Source organism: Typopeltis vanoorti, chromosome 18, assembly GCF_054136105.1.
Source record: "Typopeltis vanoorti isolate ZY-2024b chromosome 18, IOZ_Tvanoo_1.0, whole genome shotgun sequence".
In the NCBI taxonomy this organism is placed as follows: Eukaryota; Metazoa; Arthropoda; class Arachnida; order Uropygi; family Thelyphonidae; genus Typopeltis; species Typopeltis vanoorti.
In genome coordinates, this window is record NC_143566.1 from 44,747,932 (window position 1) to 44,775,139 (window position 27,208).

The 27,208-nt window shown below is 37.3% G+C and overlaps 1 protein-coding gene across 1 annotated transcript in view; it reads right to left on the reverse strand.

Moving 5' to 3' along the window:
- LOC150096624 (CD109 antigen-like) overlaps nucleotides 1-27,208 on the reverse strand; it is a 930,782-nt gene that overhangs the window by 388,997 nt on the left and 514,577 nt on the right. The window contains exon 22 of the mRNA XM_090407963.1: nucleotides 6,132-6,260. Coding sequence (XP_090264089.1) covers nucleotides 6,132-6,260 — 129 coding nt within the window. The remainder of the gene's footprint in view (nucleotides 1-6,131; nucleotides 6,261-27,208) is intronic.

The following is a 27,208-nucleotide window of genomic DNA, read 5'->3' on the forward strand; positions in this document are numbered from 1 at the left end:
GTCTTGCTTAGTATATGGTAGATTATGCTAAATGTGAATGAAGAATAAAAACATACAAAATAATTTCATTCACAGTTTAACAATGGCTTCTTCAGTGAGTATTTCTGATGATAGATTTACAACCACACAATCTCGCTGAAGTTGTCAGAACTTCATATGTTGGCGCTGCTGTAGGGGTTCATATTTTTTAGGTGTCTGCATTTAACTTTTGTAAATTCTTTTTTTGCTGCAATTTTGGAGATCCGATGTAGGACAGTCTACATTTCAGGATTTAAGATGTTGATTACTTTTTCTTGTAGAGTGGCAATAGAGCTGTTTAACTTACTAAAGCTCTATGCGAGTAGTAGCAATTTGTTCTCGGAGAAACACTAAACTCGCCCGTTGATAAATACGATGTGCCTTTTCCGAATATAACTTTTGTTTAAATATGAGAAAAGTTGGAATCATATCGCTGTCATGGCATCGTTTCAGGAAGGCCAACCTGTTCACTTTTCTGGACAATTTCAGTTACAACTTACCGAACCATTGCGTTTTGTACATAATATCTTCTCCTTGCAGAATCATCAATCTAACAGATAAGCTTAGGTGTTGACGGTTATTCATGGCTTAAGTTTTTAACGGTATTAACAACATGAAACAATTCAATCAAAAGATGTTTAATAACTGCTTATCTTTCACTGAATTTCAAATCAGCATCATCAGGGCACAACACTTGTACATGCGACTGTGAGTAAGTGAAACAATAAACTTGCAGTGTACAAAAGATCTAAAGTCCTATTTATGATGCCATCTAATGTTGAAAAAAAAAATCATTACAGCTATGTGGGAGTTGCTCTTAGGATGACAGCCCCCAATTTTTTGGAAAATTAATGCAACCATACTTGTTCAGGTTAGGAGAATTCTTCAAAGCCATTGCTGACTCAAAAAATAATCTTTCAGATCTGTAAAAGCTCTTAAATAGCACATTTGTTTTCTTCCATTTAATCCTGTGTGAAGGCGTATCCAAAGCGTGGTCTGCCAGTCCTGACTTGCCATAGTGTTGGATTCTGAATGAAGAGAAATTAAAGTTATTAATACTCCCTTCAGAATCCAACATAATCCACCATATCAAAGGCTACATTTGTAGATATTATTTAATGTAAATCTCTTATTATAAACTATTATTCATATAATTACCTTTGAGTTTTTTTATTTAATTATTTAATCTAGGATATGTATTAATAATGGAAAGGACTCTGTGTAAAAATAACATTCACATTATTTTCTTTATTCCTATGTTAATAGTAGAAGAATTTGTGTTCATTATATTTAATTATATATTATTTGAATTGAAAAATATCCTTTTATTTAGTTTCTGTATGTAAAGGTATAATGTTATGTAATGCTTATGCACTGCTCTAATTGTTGTCATGGAGACGGAGTTAAAAGTAGAAAGCACGAGCGTGGTAGCGCGCGAGTTATGGAGGTGTGATGGAATTGATATGAGCTAGATGGTGAGAACAAGTTTTGGCAGGAAAAAGGAGTGAAGGTATAAAAATGGAAAGCGAGAGGAAACAGGAGCAGTTGGTCGGCAGTCAGTCAGCACTAGAACCAGGGAACCAGGGACTGAGTACAGTTGGAGCACTAGCACAAGAACAGCACTCAGAACAGTACAATAGAGATGAGGAAATAATTTATTAGCAGTACGGAGTTAAGTAAGAGGTTGTAGTACAAAGAATTAAGTGCTGTAATCAGATTACGAAGGATCGAGATGTAAATTGGCAACTCACAATATTGACATGGAATTCTGAAGTTAATGTTGTATTCCAGAGCTTTCAAGGAAGATCAGTGGAAAGCTGATTCTATTGCAAAGTAGTATATGAGGAATAAGTGAATTTTCTAGTGCAAGTGTGTCTGCATTTGTGATGTGCTGAAATTAAAGATTAAGTTAATTTAAAGAAGATTACTTTTGAAATGTGTAGCTCCAGTGAGATAATTAACTAAAGTTTTAAGTGTACCTCAGTGAATATTGACATGGAATTCTGAAGTTAATGTTGTATTCCAGAGCTTTCAAGGAAGATTAGTGGAAAGCTGATTCTATTGCAAAGTAGTATATGAGGAATAAGTGAATTTTCTAGTGCAAGTGTGTCTGCATTTGTGATGTGCTGAAATTAAAGATTAAGTTAATTTAAAGAAGATTACTTTTGAAATGTGTAGCTCCAGTGAGATAATTAACTAAAGTTTTAAGTGTACCTCAGTGAATAATATGTGCAAAGATTTATTCCGGTAAGAACAGTTATACTTTATAGCATTTTTGAGCGAAGTTATAAGAATTATCTTCTTCTGTTAAATCCTAACATTAACTGTGGTGTTTATGCTGAAATTAGCCGAAGCTAGAAGATTAATAGTCTTTCCCCCTTAATGTGATAGCTATCTCTGAACTGAACTATGTGATTTCTGACTAACGGATAGATAAAGAACACAATTGTTAAAATATTTGCTGTGAATTTCAGTGGTAATGAACTTTAGAACTATCTTTGCCTATTAGGGAGAAATTAGATTTTGAAGCTCAGAGTTTAATACCAAAAGTTAAGTGAATGTTATGTGTAGTTGAACAGAGTTAATTTTGCATTATCTTGTATCCAAAGTATGCTTATGTACATATTAGATAACTTTGCATTAAATGTTTTCTTTTATTGATTTCAATTTGTTGTTAGCCTGATTCTTTCCCACTGAACTGTTCATAAAATTATTGGACCTAGCGGGAACCTTAAATGTTAATGCAAAATTTGACCTATATGTAAACATTAGACTACTAAAGTTAATTAATATTTGATTACACTATTTTGCATAGACTAATCTGAATATAGGGTGGTGCAGTATAATAGAAATTTCCCTATATTTGTATTAGTATTTAACATAAAATTAATTATCCTTAATAAGGATAATTAATTGTATGTTGAGAGGGCGCTAGTGAGCCAAGCACTGTGGATGTGATTTGAAGAGCTCCTGATTCAGATAAGTTTTACTAGAAATAATTAAGTATATATGAGTAATTATTTGAGTAAGAGCGGCTGTAAATGTTGTACGCTACCGGTATTATTAGTGTGGGGGATTTTTCTTGCCTAAACTAAATTAAGAAATCATTATTATTAGACCTAGTAACCTGCAGAGAGGAAAAAAATGGCGTCGGCATTGTCATTCCATGATTTTAATTTAGATTTCAGTCATTTTGTTAAGTGTGAGGTCTATTATATGTATTCCTTTGATTACATAAATGATTTGTGGATGTTTAGTGCGGATGGCAGAAGGGTGTGTGTGTGTGCGAAGTATGACCTGAACGAGGAACTGATGAATGCAAATATGAAATTGATGACAGAAAGTGTTAGTACCAATTGTGTCACGAGTGCACGTTTGAAAGAGAAGGATGGTGAGGAAGAGAGGCGAAAAAATGTTAAAAACTCAGGAAAAAAGAAAAAGAGCGATTTGAAAACCGTAACGGATGTTAAAAGGGACGAAAGTGAGGCGGAAAGAAACGAAATTGAGAGAACGAATGAAAGTAGAAATGGCGTGATGCAGAAAGCGCAAGTAAAAAAAAAATCGAAAGAATAATATACGAAAAAAGAATGAATGATGGCGAAAGTTGGACAAAGCTATTAAAATAAATCATGATGGCATGAAAGAGTTAACGAAAGATGAGCGAGTTGCATTGTATGGCGACTCCATTATTAAAGGTGTGCTAGAGGATAAAATACACAAAGTATATTTTCCAGGCGGTAAAATGAGTAGAGTGATTGAGTCATTGGATATGAGGCGGGAGCGAGCAAAAGAGTTAATTGTATTAATTGGTACAAATGATTTGAGAGAGAACAAAAAGCATGTCAAAATGACTGTCAAGACACTGCTTAGAAGGATAAAAGACAATAGTGTGATAGGAAGGGTAGTCAGTGTGTTGCCTAGGTATGATTGTGGTGAAATGAGGCAGAGAGCAAGGATTATGAATGATATTCTGGCAGAAATGTGTGAGGAGATGGGAGTACAGTTTGTTAATGTGTGGTATGAGTTTGAGGGACGAAGTGAGCTGTATGGGAGCGATGGACTGCATTTGAGTGGTTATGGTGTGAGTCACTTGGAGAGACTGCTGCTGGAAGGAAGAGATGTGAATAGAGAGACTAAATCAGATCGAGAGGGGAGTGATGTGGAAGAGCAGGAGAGTAAGACAGGAGAGATTGAAGAAGTGGAAATGAATGGGAAAGTGAGTGGTATGAGTATAGAAAATGAGAGAATGGGTGTGCAAGAGGAGCAGGGAAACGGGGCAGCTCAGGGTGGACAGGGGTACACAGCGTGAGAATAGTGGGTTCTAGTGGAGAGAAGGAAGAGGGGAGATATGATAGAGACCTACAAGTTGGTAAGGGGTTGTTATAAGATCAATGGTGGAGAAGTTCTACAGAGAATAGTGGGAGTTCAGGGGAGAACCAGAGGTCATCCCTGGAAACTGTATAAAGAGGGTGTGAGTAAGGGAGCGAGAGGCAGGTTTTTTTCGTGCAGAGTTGTGAATGATTGGAATGCCTTGAGAGTGTGATGTCTGCAAGGAGTTTGTGTGTGTTTAAGACACGGTATGATGATATGTGTGTGTGTGTGTGTGTGATAAAAGGACCTCCCAGATGAGTCTTTGACTCCATGAGGTCTTGTTTAATAATAATAATAATTATTATTATATAATAATAATAATAATAATAATAATAATATGTATTATTATTATTATTATATAAATTCTCCACTTTATTATTATATTATATAATGATAAAGTGGAGAATTGTATAATAATAATATACAATTCTCCACTTTATGTGATGCCTTACCCTTGTGAACTGGAATAATCCATACAAATTTCCAATCAGATGGAACTATTCTTAGCAACTCATTAATTAAAGATGATCAAAAGTAAATTAATTACTTGTAACACATCTATTTACTACCAAAAGAGAGAAAGGAAGAGAAAGATATCATCCCTACCTCCAATGTCATCAACTGCCAAGTGATTTAAGATAACAAATATTTTCTCTTCCTGTATTATGACATTCAATAAATCTTGTTCTTCCTAATTTCTCTGCTAAAACTGCCTACCTGAAACTAACAAGTGTCCAGATTTGCTTCTGAAAAATTATTAAATTGTTTTGCAACCGCAGCATTCAAAAATCATTCCAGATGAATTGGTTATGCTTAATTTATTTTATTATCCTTACCCATTTTTTACATATCTGCAAAAGTTTTTTTTTTTTTTATTAATCTTAAAGATTGTAAGACAAATCTTTACAATCTTCAATTACCAGTTAATGCTATTTGTTGCTTATATCTATCATACTTAATATATTAGATTAATATTCTTTTCACTGCTTTTTATTAAAACATATTTCTTGAAAAACTGAATGAGTCATCCAGCAAACTCCAGAATTATTATGAAATTTACCCTTGGAGATAATGAGAAGGGAAATAAATAAAAAGAAATAAGAAAAGTATGGTTTCATTGCATATTGTCCTGATCAGATCAGATCGTCTGGATTACTGTGCTCAGATGTGGTCATTAGTGCCAAAAGGAATGAAGAAATCTTACAGGGAGTAGAAAAAAGCTAACAAAAATTATAATCGGACTGGTGAACATTGGTTAATAAGGAGAGTCTGAGAGAATGCAGTATGCAGAATTTGCTGGACAGGAGATGGAGTGATGTAACTGAGATAAGCAAAGTTACCAAGAGGTATTTATTGGATGAGATACGGAGAGATTTTTCATATGTTGGAACAAGGTGGAAGGGATAAGAGCAACCATGCAAAGGAGTGATAAGTAAGCAAATAAGAATTTCTGCTTGCAGAAAAAAAGAAGTAAGAGTAGTGAGACTGCAGATGCAAATGAGTTTATGAAGAGATATGATAGAATTTGTGTTAAGTAGATTTCCCAAAAAGAGTCTCATGCCTCCATGGAAGTCCTGAATAATCACGATAATAATAACAACAACAGCAAAAAACAGTAATAAATTTTGATTAATAAAAATCCAGAGATAATGATGATGACAGAGATGACCTATGTTAACATTAACTAAAATAAATCAAATTTATCAAATTACCAAATTTAAAAAAATAAATCAAAATCTTACTTTAATGAGTAACTTCTTAGACAAAGAATCTACAGCTAGTGAAGAAGTCGCTGTCACTTTTATAGTGATATAGCCAAGTTTCAGAGGGGTAATAAGAAATGATACTGGCGTACCATCCTGAGATGGAATCTGATATGAAAAAATAAATTAATAAGTAATTACTACTCTTTCTGCAATATACAGCATTGTATATTTTATGGGAGTTTCAGGGAAATCATGATGTCTCAGGATTTTCCTGAAACATCATTTCATCACAGAATTCATTACTGACATAAAGATTAAACAGCAGTGGCACCAGTAATGAACCCTGTGGAATTCTACTTGTAAATTTCCTACAGCAGTGAACAAATTAATCTGAACACCACATTTTAAAGAAAAAATTTAATTTCACAAGATAATAAGCACAAAAATTAAGCTTCAACTTTACCTAATAATTTATAAGTGCTCCTTTGTTCCTAAGAAGGTCATTAATTCACATATGCATGGACTCTTCCAATGCAGAACATGTTTTTCTTATTTCTGCATCTCAAACCATACTTTTATGATGGATTGAATTAAGTTATCCTTTGTATAACCATTTAATTTTCCAAGTCTCTTTTTCACTATGGCCCACATATTTTCTATTGGAATAATATCAGGAGAGTTACCTGGCCACTGAAGCAACTGGATGTGATTTTTGAGGAACTCTTTCAATTTTTATGAAATGTGACATGGAGCGAGATCTTGTTGGAAGATGAGTTCATTCTCTTTCTGGATCTATAGGACCATTCTTTTCTCCAATATCTTCATGTATCAGCGAATTTTCATCATACCATCAACAGCCACAAGTTATTATTATCATTATTATTATTACCCCAAGACCTCATGGAGTCAAAGACTCATCTGGGAGGTCCTTTTATCACACACACATCTCATCATATCGTGTCTTAAACACACTCAAACTCCTTGCAGACACCACACTCTCAGGCAAGGCATTCCAATCACTCACAACTCTGCACAAAGAAAACCTGCCTCTCACTCCCCTACTCACACCCTCTTTATACAGTTTCTAGGGATGATCTCTGGTTCTCCCCTGATCTCCCACTATTCTCTGTAGAACTTCTCCACCATTGATCCTATAACAATCCCTTACCAACTTGTAGGTCTCTATAATATCTTCCCTCTTACTCCTGTCCACCAGACTCTGCAAATTACATCTTCTCAATCTTTCCTCATACTCGATATTCCAGAGGTCAGAAACTACCTTAGTCAGTCGCCTTTGGACCCTTTCCAACATCTCTTCATTCTTCTGCAAATCCGGTGACCAAATCTGGGCACAATAGTCCATGTGTGGCCTAATCAAAGACTTATACAACGGAACAACAATCTCCCTACTTCTACACGTCAGTGTCCTCCGCATCATTCCCAGAAGCCTTTGTTTTGTCTTCACAATTTTGGCGATGTGTCCCCGAAATTTTAGATCCTTATCCACTGTCATCCCCAGATATCTTATTTCCTCTACCTCCAACCATATATTCTCACCAAGCATAAATTCTAAATCCCATTTTTGTTTTCCAAATTTTAAAAATCTTTTGAATTGCACTCACATCCCCATTTCCGTGCCCAATCATTCAATTTATTCAAGTCTTCTTGCAAGGCCACAACATCTTCACTACTCTTTATGGTTCGTCCCAACTTTGCATCATCTGCAAACCACTGAATATCTCCATCCAAATCTTCGCCAACATCATTAATATACAAGTTAAACAGTAATGGCCAAAAAACAGACCCCTGAGGCATTCCACCAGTGACATTCCTTTTCCTGGATTTCGCCCCACAATACACAAATTGTTGATACCTATCAGATAGCCAGTCTCAAATCCAATGCACTAATCTAATATCCAACCCCATCTGCTCTAGTTAGACTGTCAACTTATAATGAGGTACTCTATGAAAAGCCTTTGTGAAATCTAAGTATATTACCGTGTATCCTTCTCCTCTGTCCAAGGAAGCATTCACTTTATTGTAATAAGTAAGTAGATTACTAAAACATGACCTCCCTTTAGCAAATCCATGCTGTCCATCAAAGATAATGCCTTTGTTGTCAACCCAACTCTGGATCCTAGTTCTCACAAGTTTCTCCAACAACTTAACCACAACACCTGACACACAGATAGGCCTATAGTTTGATGCTTCAGTTCGATCACCTCCTTTGTGAAATGGCATAATCTTGCCCTCCTTCCACTGCTTAGGAACTCGACCAAGTGTAAGACTTGTATTAAAAAAATGTCAAGGTAGGTCTCAATTCCCTGGCACATTCCTTCAGAACACGCGGTGATATATTATCAAGTCCCACAGCCTTATTTACATCTAGTTTACTCAACTACCCAAACACCTCTTGCTCACTTATAGTCGGTCTCTCCTCCCCATCATCAACTGCTCTCAATCTCTCCATGAAGTCACATTCACAAGATTGAAAGATCTTAATGAACTGCTCATTAAGTATCTCCACCACACATTCTGCAACAACTGTCTTTATACCATTTTCTCCAATCAATGTCGTCCTTCCATAATCATTCTTTCTTTTGCTGGCTACATATCGAAAGAACTCCATAGGTTTCTTTTTGGCTTCATTAGCTAACTGCTGTTAATACCTCACTTTAGCTACTCTCACCAACCAAGTCACCCTCCTTGCCTGGTCTTTGCAGACCTCATGAAATTAGTTATTTCCACTTCTCTTATGCTGTCTCCACAATGCCCTTTTTCTCTGTATCGCATGCTTAATCTCTTTATTCATCCATCTCACACCTACCTTAAAAGAGATCAAGCTGCATTGATCTATTTTCCAGCTAACTCCTCATTCCACGCTACACCTCAAGCTGTCTCCTGAGCTCTTCATAATCACCCCCCTTGTAGTTCCACATATACCCTTTTCTCAGAGGGGTCTTTACACTTCTGTCAAACACCAAGGTAATCACCTCATGGTCACTCTCACCAATTGGTGGATGATTTGAGACCTCATTTATAATTACATCCTCTGATGAGATGACCAAATGCAAGACCCTTAATCCTTGTGTGCCTTCTGTTACATACTGTATGAGGTAGTTATCCCTCAAAAACACAAGAAACTCATTTTCTTTACCTCCAGTTGCTATCTCATCATTCCTATACTACCATAATTAAAATCACCCATAATGATCACCCTTTTCTTATTTGCTTGACTAATTTGACTATACATTTCACTATCACCACCATCCACATTACCTGGTCTATAACAACTTCCTACCAAGTATTTGATTCTATTCACCTCTATATCACACCATACTGCCTCAAAACCACTAGCCCTATTTCCCTCTTGCATCTCTACCTTGTATGGACATAACTCTTTCTCTATCATCAATAGCACTCCCCCCTCCCTTTTTACCCCTTCTATCCTCACGAAACACATCATACCTTTCCATCTCTATTCCTGTCAGGATGTCGTCCTCACCTAACCATGTCTCACTTATTCCGACAATCTTTGGGTGGACAGACACAATTAGTACAACCATTTCATCCGCCTTGTTTCTTATACTTCTAGCATTGGTATACAACAGCTCATTTCTGGATCTACAGCTAGTTCCACTGATACCACTCACTCGATGTGATCTCTCCATGCTGGACTGGGACCATTTCCCTTTCTGTTTCTTCATTTTAGAACCCTTTGCAATTCCATCTGTTTCCTCTTGATCCCTGGTCATCCCATTTCTTTCCTGCCTACACATGCTCTCACCTCCTTTTGGAGCATCCACCTTTCTCGTGCTGTGTACCCTGTCCACTCTGAGCCTCCCTGTTTCCCTGCTCCTCTTGCACACCCATTCTCTCATTTTCTATACTCATACCACTCACTTCCCCATTCATATCCACCTCTTCAATCTCTCCTGTCTTACTTTCCTGCTCTTCCACATCACTCCCCTCTCAATCTGATTCATTCTCTCTATTCACTTCTCTACCTTCCAGTAGCAGCAGTCTCTGCAAGCGACTCACACCACAACCACTCAAATGCTGTCCATCGCTCCCATACAGCTCACTTAGTCCCTCAAACTCATTCCACACATTAACAAACTGTACTCCCATCTCCTCACACATTTCAGCCAGCATATCATTCATAATCCTTGCTCTCCACCTCATTTCACCACAGTCATACCTAGGCAACAGACTGACTACCCTTCTGTCACACTATTCTCTTTTATCCTTCCAAGCAGCCTCCTGATATCCATTCTGACACACTCTTTGTGCCAGAATGGATATCAGGAGGCTGCCTCTCTCTCAAATCATTTGTACCAATTAATACTATTAACTCTTTGCTTGCTCTTGCCTCATATCCAATGCCTCAATCATTCTACTCATTTTACCGTCTGGAAAACATACCTTGTGCATTCTATCCTCTAGCACACCTTTCATAATGGACTCTCCATACAACGCAACTCGTTCATCTTTCATTAACTCTTTCATGCCATCATGATTTATTTGAATAGTTTTGACCTGAATTCTCTTAATTTCATTCCTCATCCATTTCATTTCTTGCCTCATCCAATCCAATTCAACTTCCGAATCTCGCAACACATTCTCTCTATCATTCAATCTTTCTAACTTTCTAACTCTCAACCCCCTCTTCTCACTTTCACTCTCATTCATCCTTCTTTGTTTCCGTACTTTCAGTCCAACATGCATCCAACTTTCGCCATCATTCATTCTTTTTTCGTTATCATTCATTCTTTCAATTTTTTTCACTTTCGATTTCTGCGTTACGCCATTTCTAGTTTCATTCATTCTCTCAATTTCGTTTCCTTCTGCCACTCTCGCCTCACTTTCTCACCTCCCTTTTAACATCCGTTACGGTTTTCAAATCTCTCTTTTTCTTTTGTAGTGATTTTTTAACATTTTTCACCTCTTACTCTCCATCCTTCTCTTTCAAACGTGCACTCATTTTCCCCGTGACATTCTCACTACTGACACTTTCTGTCATCAATTTCATATTTGCATTCATCAGTTCCTTGTTCAGGTCACACTTCGCGCACATCCTTCTTCCATCCGCTCTAAACATCCAAAAATCATTTATGTAATCGAAAGAATACATATAACAGACCTCACACTTAATGAAACGACTGAAATCTAAATTAAAGTCATGGAATGACAATGCCGCTGCCATTTTTTTTTCCTTTTTTTTTTTTCCCCTGCAGGTTACTAGGTCTAATAATAAAGATTTCGTAATTAAGTTTAAGCAAGAAAAATCCCCCACACTAATAATAATGGTAACACACAACGTTTACAGCTGCTCTTACTTAAACAATTATGCATGTATACTTAATTATTCCTAGAATAACTTATCTCAATCAGGAGTGCTTCTTAGACACATCCACAGCGCTTGGCTCATAGCGCCCTCTGTCCCAGACAGTCATGCGTAAAACAACCCCAGAACATCTTTTTAGCTGGATGTTTAGGAACTTATTGAAGATGGGTGGGAGAAATCTTCTCAGCTGCTGATTTGCAATAAGGTACTTGCTATCCTTGAACAAAAAAAAAATGGCTCTCATCTGAGAATATGACCTTCTGCTTCTCAACAGTCCGATCTTTGTACACTTTTGCACACTGTGGGCAGTCCTCCCTTCTTCCAACAATCTTCAATGGACTATCATGTCAGAAACATTAATCCCACTAGCTGCCTGTCTCTATTTAAGTCTACAGCAGACAATCTTGGATTCATTTTGCTTTTTCTAACTAGTAAATGATCTTGAGTAAGTGTAGTTTTTCTTTTTTCCTGCATTTTCCTTTTTGTCAGGAGAAAAGGTACCTGTCTCCTTAAACCTCTTTAAAATCTCACTAACAGTACCCAAACCAACACCACAATCATTGGCAATTCAATTTGTCTTTGAGTCATGGATGTGTACTGAAAAAAGAGTACATATTTTTGAATGCTTTCTTGGAGATGTAGCAATTTTATAGCTACACAAATGAACAAGATGCTATGAATGTCAATTTATTATTAAACAATATTTAATAATAGTGTTGTCATTTTTAATAGTTTACACTATTAAAAATGTACAACACTATTATTAAATATTGTAGAGAGAGTTAAAACAGCTAAAACATGCAGCATTCAACCAAAATAGTGAACTAAAACCAACATAGAAAATAGTAAACTATTATTATGCACTGAAAAAACAAACCAAAAAAACCAAAACTTGAACATTTGGCTTGTTTGGATTAATTTGTTCACTACTGTACTTCCTGATACTGCCCCTCCCCCATATATAACTCTCTGATATCTGCCAGAAAGCCCTTTCCTAGTCCCTTCCACTAATTTCATATCTCAATCCATATTTTTCATCTTAAATAACTTGCCATGTCATGTAGCACCCTATAAAATGTCTTTACATAATCCAATAGATATAATTTTGATATGATTCATTGCCATTAGTACTCTCTCTCTCTCTCTCTCTCTCTCTGTCATTCCTTCAGGCAAGCATCCCTCTATTTCAGAGAAACGTGTTTCAGAATTTCCCTGAAATGGCCAGCATGCCATTATACTACTGGCTTGTCATGTATTACTACAGATTTCATAATTTTTTAATTCTTATCTTTTTAAAATCAATATATATATATATATATTTATTTATTATTATTATTAGATTTACTGAACTTTTATCATTTTCATTTATTTATGTTTAAATCTTGGCATTTTATGTTCTTATTTATTGGTTTTATATCTTCACATTATTTCCAATCTAATCCTATTTTCAGCACCATTGTCAAATTCTCTACCAAATATAGCATAATCCTTATCCCCCAAAATTTGGGTATCTTCTAGCTTCATACTTCTAATATATAAAATTCAAATTAATGACTTTCATTAGTTGTAATTTATATTCTGTAACAAGATATTAACATGTAACTAACCTCTGGATACATAAGAGCAGGCTCTATTTCATTTTAAATAACTTTGCTAGTTTTTACAACAGTTATGGATACTCTATTAGGTTTGGATAAATTTAAGCATCTAATGTGAGATGATTCTTCTGCTTACTGGACGCACGAAGTGGCTTGAAAAAAATTCCATGTGTGATTTTTAGAGCATGATTTCCATACAATAGAAAAAGTAATAAAAAGAATAGAAAATTGAAATTCCTTAGCGTGCCCATGCACTGATGTACTATATGTTTATAACCTTTTGTGGGCAGGATATAATAAAACAACTCTACTATTAAAATTTTGAGGATGATATAAAGCCGGTAGCATAGATAAGAGCATGGCTGATGAATGGACAAAGCAGAATTTAAAAGACAGCAAGCAAGCAACCCGGGGTGTGCCTGCACTTGAGCTATTGTTATTTAATTTGTGCATTAATGATGTCTTATAATAACTACTTATCTGTTTTCCAATCATGTAAAACATGATTGGCAAACAGTTGTAACTGCAGACAACTGGTGATATAGAGATCATACAGGAGGATGTGAATAAACTGAGAATATGAGTAAAGTAGTTCCAGATTAAATATTCAAAAGTGGGAGGTTTTGGAATTGGAGAACAGAAGATTACAAGCTACATATAACATTGATGGAACTGGAGTGCACTGAGGAAAATTGACAAGGCTAAGGATATGGGGGATGATTCTGGACAGGAATATGAAGTTCAGAGCTCATATTTCAGAAACAGGCAAAGTGACTTCAAGGATTAGATATTGCAACATCTAGACTATAGTGCACAGATCTGGTATGCATGCTTATTATTATTATTACTATTTAGGATCTCCTTGGAATCAAATGACTTATAGCAGGAGGCTCATCTTAGACAACACAAAAGAAGTCATATCTCTCTTCTTCACAGTATCCTTATACAGTTTCCAAGGGTGGCCTCTTATTCTAACTTTGTCTCCCTTTACTCTATGAAAAATTTTCTCCAAGTCAATCTGACAATAACTACTTATATGTTTCAGTCATATTCCCTTTACTTCTTCTTTTTTCACAAGGCAAGTTCTGCAAATTGCCTTCTCTCAATCTGTGTTTGAATAACACAGATTTTAGATATCGATATGAAATCTAATTAGTGAATCTTTTCTGAACTCTAAAATTTTCTCATCTCCTTGAAAATAAGGTGACCAAATCTGGTACAGTAATTCACAAATGGTCTGTATACAAGACAGTCATAACCTCTTTGCTTCTACATAATATGTCTTTCTCGTCATTACCATAATCTGTTGTGATGTTCTCGTAATTTTAGCAATCTGACCCCTAAACATCAAGTCTCTGTCTACCACCACTCCCAGAGCTTTCAACTCCTCTACTTCCTTAAAAATTTCCCCTCTGTTTAGCCTGCATCCAATCCTTGCCCATCAGATTTCAAGAAACTACATTTTGCAAGACTGGCAGCTCCACCAACTGGCTTGCTCACACAGTCTATTCTCATACTTCTCTTAAACTACAACTTCTATTCTAGTCCTCATAGTTTTTCCAACTTTGCACCATCTGCAAACAGTTGTAATCCAATTATTAGGACTGTTTGCAGATTACAGGGAGATATTCAGTTGGTTGCAGATGATGTGAAGTTTAGGTGGTTATTATTAATAGTGCTGATGTTGTGATTCTTCAAGAGGATTCAAATAGGCTGGAAATGTGGAAAAATGAAGGAATATCACTTCATTTTGCAATATATTGCAATGATTGTTAAGACAACACAGCGAACTGCTACAATACTGAGAAGAGCATATGAGAACAAAACAAGGGTGATGGATTCAATGTATAAAACTCTGATCAGATCACATCTGGATTATTGTGTTCAGATCTAGTTATCAGGATTTTTGAAGATGATGAAGTAACTTCAGTGGATAATGAAAATCATATCAGGAATATATAATGTTGTTTAGGACAGATTGAGCATATGTAAACTACAGAGTAGTTTTGTGGCCAGAAGATGAAGGGAGAACATAATTGAGACATTTAAGCTTTTGAAAGGTATTTACCAGATGGACACTCATCCATCCATAGAAATTGCAAATGGAAGTAGTAAACAAGAGGGTAAGAAGGGTGCAAGGAGCATGGAATGATGCATTGCCTGAGAGGATAAACAGTTGCTGAGTAAGGAGTGCTAATACAGACTTAGTATTCTCTGAGTTGGACCTCACATGATGCATTTTATGACTCAATGGAAGTCAAGAATAATAGTAATAATAATCATTAGCAAATGTGGTGACAAAATTAATGAATACAATAACAATGACAAATTATTTATGAGTCTTAAAAAAATAAAAGAAAATTGGGTAAGCAAAATGAAGGAACCATTAGTTTATACGGGAATTGTGATGAATGAAGTGGAGGTGAATAGTCTATTAACAGAACCCACATCCAATATACCATACAATCCAACAGATGTATTCACCTTAATGTGAATACATCTATGGGATTGGATGGTATACCGGCATGGGTCTTACGTGAAGCGGCTAAAGAATTATCAGTTCCCTTGACCATGTTGTTTAATCTGAGTCTCGGGTCTGGTTTAGTCCCGAAGGTGTGGAAAGAGGGGAAAATAGTTCCACTGGATAAAGGAGTATCCAAGACTACTGTTGCAAATTACCGACCGATCAGCATATCAGGCCTACTCATTGGTTCCGATATGTTGATGACATTTTTGCTATGGAATGGCTCTTCGGATGAACTTCAACAATTTCTCACTAAGTTAAACGCATTTCATCCTAGGATCAAGTTTACCCTAGAAGTAGAATCAAATAAGCAGTTAGCCTTTTTAGATCTTCTAATTCTTCGCCAACCAGATGGTAACCTACATTTCTCAGTTTATAGAAAGAAGACTCATACAGGCCATTATATCCATGCAGAATCTCATCACCATCCCAGTCAAAAGGCAGGAACTATTAAAACACTGGTTCATCGGGCCCACCCCTTTTGTTCTTCAGACGATCTTTTACAGAAAGAACTACAATATATAACTTCTTCAATTGAAGAAGTTATATATTGTATGAACTTCAACAATTTCTCACTAAGTTAAACGCATTTCATCCTAGGATCAAGTTTACCCTAGAAGTAGAATCAAATAAGCAGTTAGCCTTTTTAGATCTTCTAATTCTTCGCCAACCAGATGGTAACCTACATTTCTCAGTTTATAGAAAGAAGACTCATACAGGCCATTATATCCATGCAGAATCTCATCACCATCCCAGTCAAAAGGCAGGAACTATTAAAACACTGGTTCATCGGGCCCACCCCTTTTGTTCTTCAGACGATCTTTTACAGAAAGAACTACAATATATAACTTCTTCCTTTCTATCTAATGGTTATAAGAATTGCTTCAATAAAAGAACTTTGAGTAGTTTTAATATGTCTTCCTCTTCAAACACAGAGGAAATAACGTGCATTACTATCCCTTATGTACAAGGCATCAGTGAACGTATAGCAAAAGTTTTAAAACCACTGAATATTTTTGTTGCCTTTCGACCGTTTAGAAAAATCTCCACCTTTCTCACTTCTCCTAAGGACAAGCTTCCACATCTTAATCATCCAGGTGTCTACCAGATTCCATGCTCTTGTGGATTATCATATTTCAGACAAACGGGAAGATCTGCCTCTATTTGGCTAGAAGAACACCAATCTTATATTGAATATTTTAAACCTGAAAAGTCTGGACTTGCAGAACATGCCATCTTCACTAGACACAGAGTTCATTGGAGAAAGACAAGAGTTCTTTACAAAAGTCAGTTTCCGTGGAACGCCTTTATAAAGAAACATGTGAAACTCTACTTCATTCTCCTAACTTAAACAGATCCGACGGCTTACGTCTATCCCCTTTATGGGAGATAGTACTTTACAAATCAGCTAATCTTTGCTAACTTTTTATTGTATTGATTTTTTTTATTATTTTTTATTTATTTATTTTTATTTTATTTTATTATTATTATTATTATTATTTTAAAAAATTTTTATTTATTTTTTTATTTTTAGGAAAGTTATTGACCTTTTTAGTTATCTTACACCAGCTACTTAGGTGGCGCTTTTTGGAATTGTCAGTTAATGTTTAATTTGAGCTTAATGTACTGAAGATGCCTGTGACATACAGGTGAAAATTATACTATTAAATAATCTTTGTACGTGATTTTTTTCCGTTATTAATTTTGTATCGATAAGCATATCAGGAGTTGTTGTCAAGGTCTTGGAGAAAGTAGTCAAGGGAAAAATACAGGAATGGATTGATGAAAATGAGATATTGTATGGGGGACAGCATGGCTTTGTGAAGGGTAGATCATGCCTCAGTAACTTGCTCAAGTTTTATAACACAGTGACGGCTGAACTGGATAAGGGTAATGGGTTTACAGTGATACTGCTGGACCTGGCAAAGGCATTTGACAGGATACCACATGGAATCTAATCCGTAAACTGCAACATATGGGAATGGATATAGGGTTGGTGAGATGGATAGGAGGGTGGTTGATGGAGAGGTATCAGAGAGTAGTTGTCTATTGGACTCTTACTCAGGAGTAGAGTCCAATAGACGGCCTGTGGCTAGTGGTGTGCCGCAAGGTTCTGTTCTTGGACCACTGCTGTTTATTTTGTTCATTAACGATATAGGGAAGGATCTAAGAGGAACAGTTCATTTGTTTGCTGATGATGCAAAGTTGGGTAGGGCAATAGTGAATGCAGATATCAACTTGCAGGACGATTTGGATAGATTGGAGTTCTGGGCTAAGGAGAATGGATGTCAATTTAATGTGACAAAATGTAAGGTTATGCATTTTGGGGTGAAAAGATTAGCAGCAGTATACTACATTGATGGAACTGTACTCCCGGAGATTGATGAGGCCAAGGACTTGGGAGTGTTGGTGGATAGGGAGATGAGGTTTAGGGGGCACATTGCAAAAGTGGCTAAATCAGCTCATCAAATCACTTGGTTGTTGAAAAATACTTTGACGAGCAGAGACAAGCAAGTTATTGTTCCTCTGTACTGAGCCTCGATAAGACCTCATCTCGACTACTGTGCCCAGATTTGGTCACCTAGGTTTCTTCTTGATGGGGAGGAGGTGGAGATGATCCAGAGACGAGTGACCAAGATGATAGCAGTTATATGGAATGAACCTTATGAGAACAGGTTGAAGATTTGTGGGTTGCAGAAATTGGTTGATAGGCGGAAAAGGGGAGATATGAATGAGAAATTCAAATTGCTAAAGGGTTTCTATAGGATTAATTCAGAGGATATTTTTGAGATCAGGACAGAGAACAAGGGATATCTATGGAAGCTGGGCAAGAATGTGGTTAGCAAGGGTGTTAGTGCTGGGTTCTTTACTTTTAGAGTGGTAAATGAGTGAAATAAGTTGCCAGAGTCTGTTGTGGGTGCTATGACAGTGAGTGAGTTCAAGGTATGGTAGATACTGTGAGAATGTCGTATAGTTGTGTGGACAGGATGTTTAGGGCCTCCCTCGATGAGTCTAAGGACTCCCTAGAGTCGCTCATAATAATAATAATTATTATTATTTTTATGGGTAATGGGTTTACAGTAATAATAATAATAATAATAATAATTATTATTATTATAAAGAGGCAAAATGACTTCCTTCTCTTTACATGTCAGGGATCGCTTCAATATCACAACGATCCTCTGAGTTGTATTTGTAACTTTTGCTATGTGATCTTTGAACTTCAAATTTCTATCCACCGATACACCAAGATCCCATGCCTCCTCACTTTCTTATAGCATAAGCCTGCTAATATAATGTACTGCTAGATATCTCATCTTGTCAAAGTGCATAACTTTACACTTACTAACATTAAACTGACAGCCATTTTTGTTTGCCCAAATTTCCTGCCTATTCAAATCATTTTATAAGTGTTAAATATTATTATTATTATTACGGGTATCTCCATGGAGTCAGTAGACTCAACACGGGAGACCCAAACTATCAAAACAATATCTATCATATCTCTTCTTGAATTAATTTACAGATGAAGAACTCACAACTGAGTCAGGCAATGCATTCCACTCATTCACCACCCTCCAGGCAAAAAACCTCGTTCTCACACCCTTATAATCACACTTTTCCTTAATTTCCAGAGATGACCTCATGTTCTTCAATCACTATCACATAACTGAAACATTTTCCCACCATCAATCTTATATAAACCTTTTAGTAATTTAAATGTTTCTATCATATTCCCTCTTCTCCGCCTATCAACCAACCTCTGCAATCCACAAGCTCTCAATCTATCAATGTAGGGAGCATTTTTTACACCACTCACCAACTTAGTTACTCTCCTCTGAACCCTCTCCACAACCTCCTCATTTCCAAGGAATACAGGTGACCAGACCTGGGCACAGTAATCCAAATGAGTAAATAACAACACCTTATGAAGGGGAATAATAACCTCTTTATCTCTGGATGTTAGTGTGTTCCTCAATAACCAAGTAATCCTATGTGCAATCTTGGACACCTTAGCAATGTTTTCCCCTGAACTTCATCTCCCTATCCACCAACACCCCAAAGTCCCTAGCCTCATCAATAATCTCTTGGAGTACCTTTACCATCAATGTAGTACACAGATGGTAATCTTTTAATCCCCAAATGCATAACTTCACACCACATTGAACTGACATCCATTACCTTTTGCCCATTTTGCCAGCTTATTTAAATCATCCTGCAAACTTTCAACAGAGTTTGCAGGATGATTTAAATAATCGCTTGATTTTTTATTGTGCTACTCAACTTTGCATCATCAACAAACAACTGAATATCTCCCTTTAAGCCATTTCCTATATCATTTATGTACAAATTAAACAACAATGGTCCAAACACAGAGCCCTGAGGCACATCACTGGTCACCTGCCTCATCCTGGACTCTGCTCTTCCATACACCACCTTCTGGTATCTCTCCCTGAGCCATTCTCCTATCCATATCACCAGTTTAGTATCCACGCTCCAATTTGCACAACAGTATTCCATGGGGTATCCTGTCCTCCAATACACCAAGATCCTTTGCCTCCTCAGTTTCTTATAGCATAACCCTGCTAATATAATGTACCGCTAGATATCTCATCATGTCAAAGTGCATAACTTTACACTTACTAACATTAAACTGACAGCCATTTTTGTTTGCCCAAATTTCCTGCCTATTCAAATCATTTTGTAAGTGTTAAATATTATTATTATTATTATTATTATTATTATTATTTCAAAATTCAGAAAGTACCACTGTGTAGCCATCCTTTGTCCAACTGAGATGTCATTCTATTATAAAAAGTTAATAAAGTGCTAAGGCAAGATCGACCTGTAACAAAACTATGTTGGCCCCTATAGATTATCATATCCTGATCCACCCATTCTTGAATTTTGCCTTTAACCAACTTTTCCAATACTTTTACTACCACTCCTGAGATGGTGATTGGTCTGTAATTAACTACCGCAGTTTTAGAGCCACCTTTATCATCAATACAATTGGTTTCTTCCCAAGAAAGCATAGCATCATCACTATTCTAGTAGTAAGACTTATACGTTGGTTAGACATAACTGGTAATTAATTTATGGAATTAACAACGCATATAAAGTATATTAATTAAAGATAACTTTAATGAATCACTTCTATATTTCGGCAATGTCACATTGCCATCTTCAGGAACATAAAGATATGGTATGTGCACTAAGGAACTAACAAAGCAAATGAGGAAGAAAGTAAGAAACTAATTTTGTTCCTAAAGTCCTAATGGTGCCCTCTTGCGGGCTAATTTGGTAGTCTTGGCAGTTGGGCTGAAGTTCTCATAATGAAAGGCTCCCAAATTTGGGGCAGTTTCATGCACCCAAATTTGTTGAGGTTAGGAACGTTTTTTAGAGCTGCTGAAGATTCTTTGAATAATCTTTCGTATTTAAACTTGCTGCGATGGATTATTTTTGTTTTCTTCCAACGAATTTTATGGTGGGTATCTAAGGCATGGTCTGCCAGCCCAGAGCGGCTGTACTGGTGAAACCGGATGTAGTCTTGGTGTTCTGAAATTCTGATATTTGTTGTTCTGCCTGTTTGGCCAAAGTAGGACAATTTGCAGCTGCAAGGGACCTGGTATACACCAGGTAGGTCTAGGGGAAGTGGTTGGTCTTTGGTAGAGCGGATAAGGGATGCCACCTTTTTATATGGTCTGTAACAGGAAGTAAGGTCATATTTTTTGAGGATATTAGTTATTTTTTCAGAGGTGCCCTGGATGTAGGGGATAGTGATAGACTTGGTGTAGTCTTTATTGTGGAGGGGGGGAGGGGGGTTGTGGTTTACAGGTTTTAGTATTTTTTGGATTTTTTTGGGGTTATAGCCATTGGCTAAGAAAGTGTTGACGATGTGGTTTAGTTCCATAGTCAGGGCCTTGTCATCTGAGCAGATTAATTTTGCCCTGTTATATAGTGTTTTTATCACCCCATATTGTTGTGAGGGGGGGGGAATTGCTGGTGAATGTATCTGCCAGTGTGGGTAGGTTTTCTGTAAACAGAGAAAACCAAAGATCCATCAAGCTGGCAAGTGATTAAAGTGTCTAGGAAGGGAAGGTGTTGTTTTCCTCTTTTTCTAAGGTGAACTGGACTCTGGGATGTTGATTGTTTAAGTGTGTTAGGAAGGAGTGGAGTGTGTCTGAGCCATGTGGCCAAATAGCAAACACATCATCCACATAACGAAGCCAAATAGTGGGTTTTTGTGGGGCGGAGTTTAAGGATTTCTCTTCAAATGTCTCCATAAAGAAATTGGCCAAGGGTGGGGAAAGTGGTGAACCCATGGCTGTCCCCTCTATCTGTTTGTAGAACTTTCCTTGCCAAACGAAATAGCCTGAGTTCATTGTGAACTGAAATAGGGCTGAGATATCGGGAGGAAACTTGGCTTGGATGAGCTCAAGGGTTTCTTTGAGTGAGACATTAGTGAATAGGGAGGAGACGTCAAAACTGACCATTATGTCAGTGTGTTGGAGTGTGAGGTTTTCTATACTGGCTTTAAAGTGGGCCGAGTTTTTTATGTGTGATGGTGTGTTGCCAGTGTAGTGTGTGAGCGTTTTGGCTAAATGTTTGGCTAATTTATATGTGGGGGAATCAATGCCATCCACTATGGGACGCAATGGCACATTTTGTTTATGTATTTTTGGGAGTCCATATAATCGGGGGGGTCTAGAGTTATAAGGTCTAAGTTTGTTGTTGACTTCCACAGGCCAAGAAGTGACTTTCTTAAGGAGTCTGTGGATAGTTCTAATCTGAGAGCTGGTCGGATTATATTCAATGGGGAGGTAAGTAGTACGGTCTCGTATTAAAGAATTTAGCTTACCTTTGTAGTCTTTTTGATTGAGTACCACAGTGGCGCTTCCCTTATCAGCTTTGGTGATTACTATTTTTTTGTTGTTTTTTTAATTCTTGTAGGGCTGTATATTCGTTTTTGGATAAGTTGGATTTTGGAGGTTTGGCTTTAGTGAGAACACCGACTACATACAGTCTCACGTTGTTGGCGATATGGTTAGGCAGGTTGCGAATTCCACTCTCTATTTGGATCATGATTTCTTCAGCAGGTATCCTTTTAGGAGCTAGGGCGAAATTGTGACCACGTGAAAGTGCGGTGAGTGCTTCAGGCTTTAAAACTGCCGACGAGAGGTTGACTACTGTGTTAAGTGGTGGCTGGGGTACAGAAGTAGAAGTCTTTGTCAGGTTTTCGTATTTTTTCAAGTGCCGACTACGTATTTTTTCGAATTCCTTTCTTGCCGATGTGCATGAGATGTCATGAAGTATAGACCACAGATCAAGGCCGAGTGTGTTAGAAAGCTCTTCCTCTAGCGCCCGTAAGGTTTTGTTTTCGTCGGCAAGGAGAACGCGCGTCGCAGTAATTTGTTCTCTTAACAGGGCGAAGCTAGTGCGGTTATAAATACGTAGGGCTTTCTCAGAAGTAAAACGGTGCTTCAATTTGACACAGTTGGGGATCACTTTGTTATCCCGGCAGCGTTTTAGGAACGTCAGACGATTTATTTGCCTCGATATCTTCAACTTCAATTTGCCGTATTGAGGTTGAAGATATCGTTATGTGGATGATGTGTTTGCTATTTGGCCACATGGCTCAGACACACTCCACTCCTTCCTAACACACTTAAACAACCAACATCCCAGAGTCCAGTTCACCTTAGAAAAAGAGGAAAACAACACCCTCCCCTTCCTAGACACTTTAATCACCCACCAGCTTGATCGATCTTTGGTTTTCTCTGTTTACAGAAAACCCACCCACACTGGCAGATACATTCACCAGCAATCCCCCCCCCCTCACAACAATATGGGGTGATAAAAACACTATATAACAGGGCAAAATTAATCTGCTCAGATGACAAGGCCCTGACTATGGAACTAAACCACATCGTCAACACTTTCTTAGCCAATGGCTATAACCCCAAAAAAATCCAAAAAATACTAAAACCTGTAAACCACAACCCCCCTCCCCCCCTCCACAATAAAGACTACACCAAGTCTATCACTATCCCCTACATCCAGGGCACCTCTGAAAAAATAACTAATATCCTCAAAAAATATGACCTTACTTCCTGTTACAGACCATATAAAAAGGTGGCATCCCTTATCCGCTCTACCAAAGACCAACCACTTCCCCTAGACCTACCTGGTGTATACCAGGTCCCTTGCAGCTGCAAATTGTCCTACTTTGGCCAAACAGGCAGAACAACAAATATCAGGATTTCAGAACACCAAGACTACATCCGGTTTCACCAGTACAGCCGCTCTGGGCTGGCAGACCATGCCTTAGATACCCACCATAAAATTCGTTGGAAGAAAACAAAAATAATCCATCGCAGCAAGTTTAAATACGAAAGATTATTCAAAGAATCTTCAGCAGCTCTAAAAAACGTTCCTAACCTCAACAAATTTGGGTGCATGAAACTGCCCCAAATTTGGGAGCCTTTCATTATGAGAACTTCAGCCCAACTGCCAAGACTACCAAATTAGCCCGCAAGAGGGCATCATTAGGACTTTAGGAACAAAATTAGTTTCTTACTTTCTTCCTCATTTGCTTTGTTAGTTCCTTAGTGCACATACCATATCTTTATGTTCCTGAAGATGGCAATGTGACATTGCCGAAATATAGAAGTGATTCATTAAAGTTATCTTTAATTAATATACTTTATATGCGTTGTTAATTCCATAAATTAATTACCAGTTAGCATCATCACTGTTTACCAACTAGTGGTAAAATAGCCATACTCTTAACAGAGAATCCTTCTGACGCTATGAGAAAATCCAACACTCTTTGACCTCGAGTTCCTTCTTTCACATGCTGCTTGAGAAAGTTGTCTCGGAACAATTCAATAAATTACTCTTCTTTCTTATTTATGAGATTTCTCAATCTACCCAATCAATCTTTCAAAAATTAAAGTCACTCATAATGATTACTTGTTTGGTACCCATAAAGCTAAATTGGTGATGCATTTCTTTGTCCTCTGCAAATGAGCTGCCTGGTCTGTAGCAAAATCCCACCATATATTTTATTTTGTTAGCTTCCACTTCAAACCAAATAGACTCAAATTCACTGCTACATGGGACATTGATACCATCATTGTTTTCTTGCATTTCTACCCTAACTGGACTTAAGTCATCTGATATCATTAGTAGTACCTCCCCCCTTCTCCTATCTCTTCTGTCATTCCTAAAAATAGTATACCCATTACACATTTAGCTTTACTTATCAATAATGGCAAAGCAAAATGAAAAATTTTGCACATTGTCAAATACTGCATAGACAAAGTTCATAGGTTGTTTTTGAAAATATTACTATTACAATGTTCTTTATTCTATACTAACCAGACTGTAGCAAAGATAACATGCTTTGGCATCGCTGGTTGTTATTAAGCAATAATAACTAATATGCTCTTGCTTAAGGAATTTAACAGGAGAGACTTCTATGAGAATCAGTGAATGAGTATTATATTCATGATGGTGAAAGGTTTGTCTGTGGAAGGCAAGAATTGTACAAGAATGTTTAAAGTTTTTCCACTTGGTTATATTATAAAATAAAGATGCCAAGAAATGATATTCTTGGTTTCATCTTTTATCCAAGTGTAAGCAAACAATGTTTGCACATGAATGGCATCATGACAGGGCAACTGGTATATAGAAGTTAATGACATCACATCACATCAATTGCCTTAGTATCCCATAATGCATCATCATAACACTAATTATGGGTATAGACCATATTAGTCTGTTCCGGTTTCATTATCCATCCAATATCCTTTTTTGAGGTCTGCCCTGCCTTCTCTTTCCAAGTGGCTTATATTTTAGTATTTGTTTAGGATGTCGGGTGTTGGCTATTCAGATTACATGTTCAATCCATTGTTGTTTATAATTGTTTAGTTTTTCTTCTATTGATTTTGTTTTTAGTTCTTTTAAAATGTCTTCGTTCCTTTTTTGATCTAATAATGTGTATTCTTTTCATAAATCTCATTTCACTTGTTTTTATTCTTTGTTTATTGCCCAAATTTCACTGCCATATAATAATATGGGCACTTCTAAAGTATTGTATATTTTCAAGAGTGTTTCTTTTTGTACTATATTTGGGTTGAGTGTTCTATAATGCAATGCACATATCCTTAGACATGTATAATGCTATGCATTATGGAAAAGGGTAACTACTCGGACTGCTTTCGATCTTTATTATTATTATTACATGACACCTCCAGGAAGTCCAAAGACTCATTGAGGGAGGGTACCTACTCTACAACTCTGTCTCTACCATTCAATTCACCAAATACAGCAAACCGCAACTACCTTCATCATCTATACCAGGGGTCTTCAATCTTTCAGACAGTGCAGGCCGCATTAAAAATTTCAATGAAGCCCACAGGCCACTAAGCTATACTGCAGTATTTAGAATTGTAAGATGCTTTCCAGATTCACAAGGAACACTGTGCATTTGATACTTTACATAAAATCCTATAAAAATAAACAAATTCAGCTTTAAGAGCATAGGTAAGAGTCGAGTTCATGATAAGTAAATACAATCAATACTCAAAAAAAGATAATTTAACCACCTTCCCGGCCATTATGGATCAAATACACATCTTCACATGCTTCGTATCCATCATATATTTCAATGTAGAGGCAGTGACAGCTGTTCAGAACTGCTGTCACTGCCTCTACACTCTCATGTTGTGGGAGAAAGCGGCTCACCGTGGTGATGGGCAGTGAGAAAAGGACACCTTGGTGGAACCAAGAGGTCCAAAAAGCTGTTCGGGCAAAAAAGGAGGCCTACCTAACATGGCTTAGGGTCAGGTCACCTGAGACGCATTTCTGGTACACTGAGGCACGAAAAGCTGCTGCTGAGGCAGTACAGACAGCAATGCAGAAGGCTTGGGAATCCTTTGAAGAAAGATTAGACTCATCCTATGCAAACAAAGTATTCTGGCAGACCATCTGCTGCCTTCGAGGGAGGAAATCGTGCACAGCAAGGGCAATTAAAGCCTCTGATGGTGCACTTTTAACAACCAAGAAGGATATCCTCCACAGATGGAGGGAATACTTTGAGAGCCTTCTTAACCCGGGTGGCCCAGCAGTTGTGGACATCCAAGAGGTGCAGATCGGGGCAATGACTAGTCTCACAGCAGAAGAGGTCCATTTAGCAATAAAATCGCTAAAATCGGGCAAGGCTGCTGGCGATGATGAAATTCGGCCCAAAATGCTAAAAGCCTTAAATCGAGATGGTGTTCTCTGGCTGACTCGAGTGTGTCAGGCTGCTTGGATATCTGGACGACCACCAAAGCAATGGCAGACAGGGATAATAATACCAGTCTTCAATAAGGGAGACCAGGGAGACTGCAGCAACTATTGTGGCATCTCTCTGCTCAGCCTGCCTGGAAAAGTATATGCTAGGTGCTTGGAAAGAATGTGCAGGAGCATAGTTGAATCAAAGTTCCAGGAAGAACAATGTGGCTTTTGTCCTGGTAGAAGCACAGCACAACTGACCAGATCTTCACTTTAAGGCAAGTCTTTGAGAAATCTTGGGAATATGCCAAGAATGTCTACATAGGTTTTGTGGACTTGGAGAAGGCATATGACTGGGTTC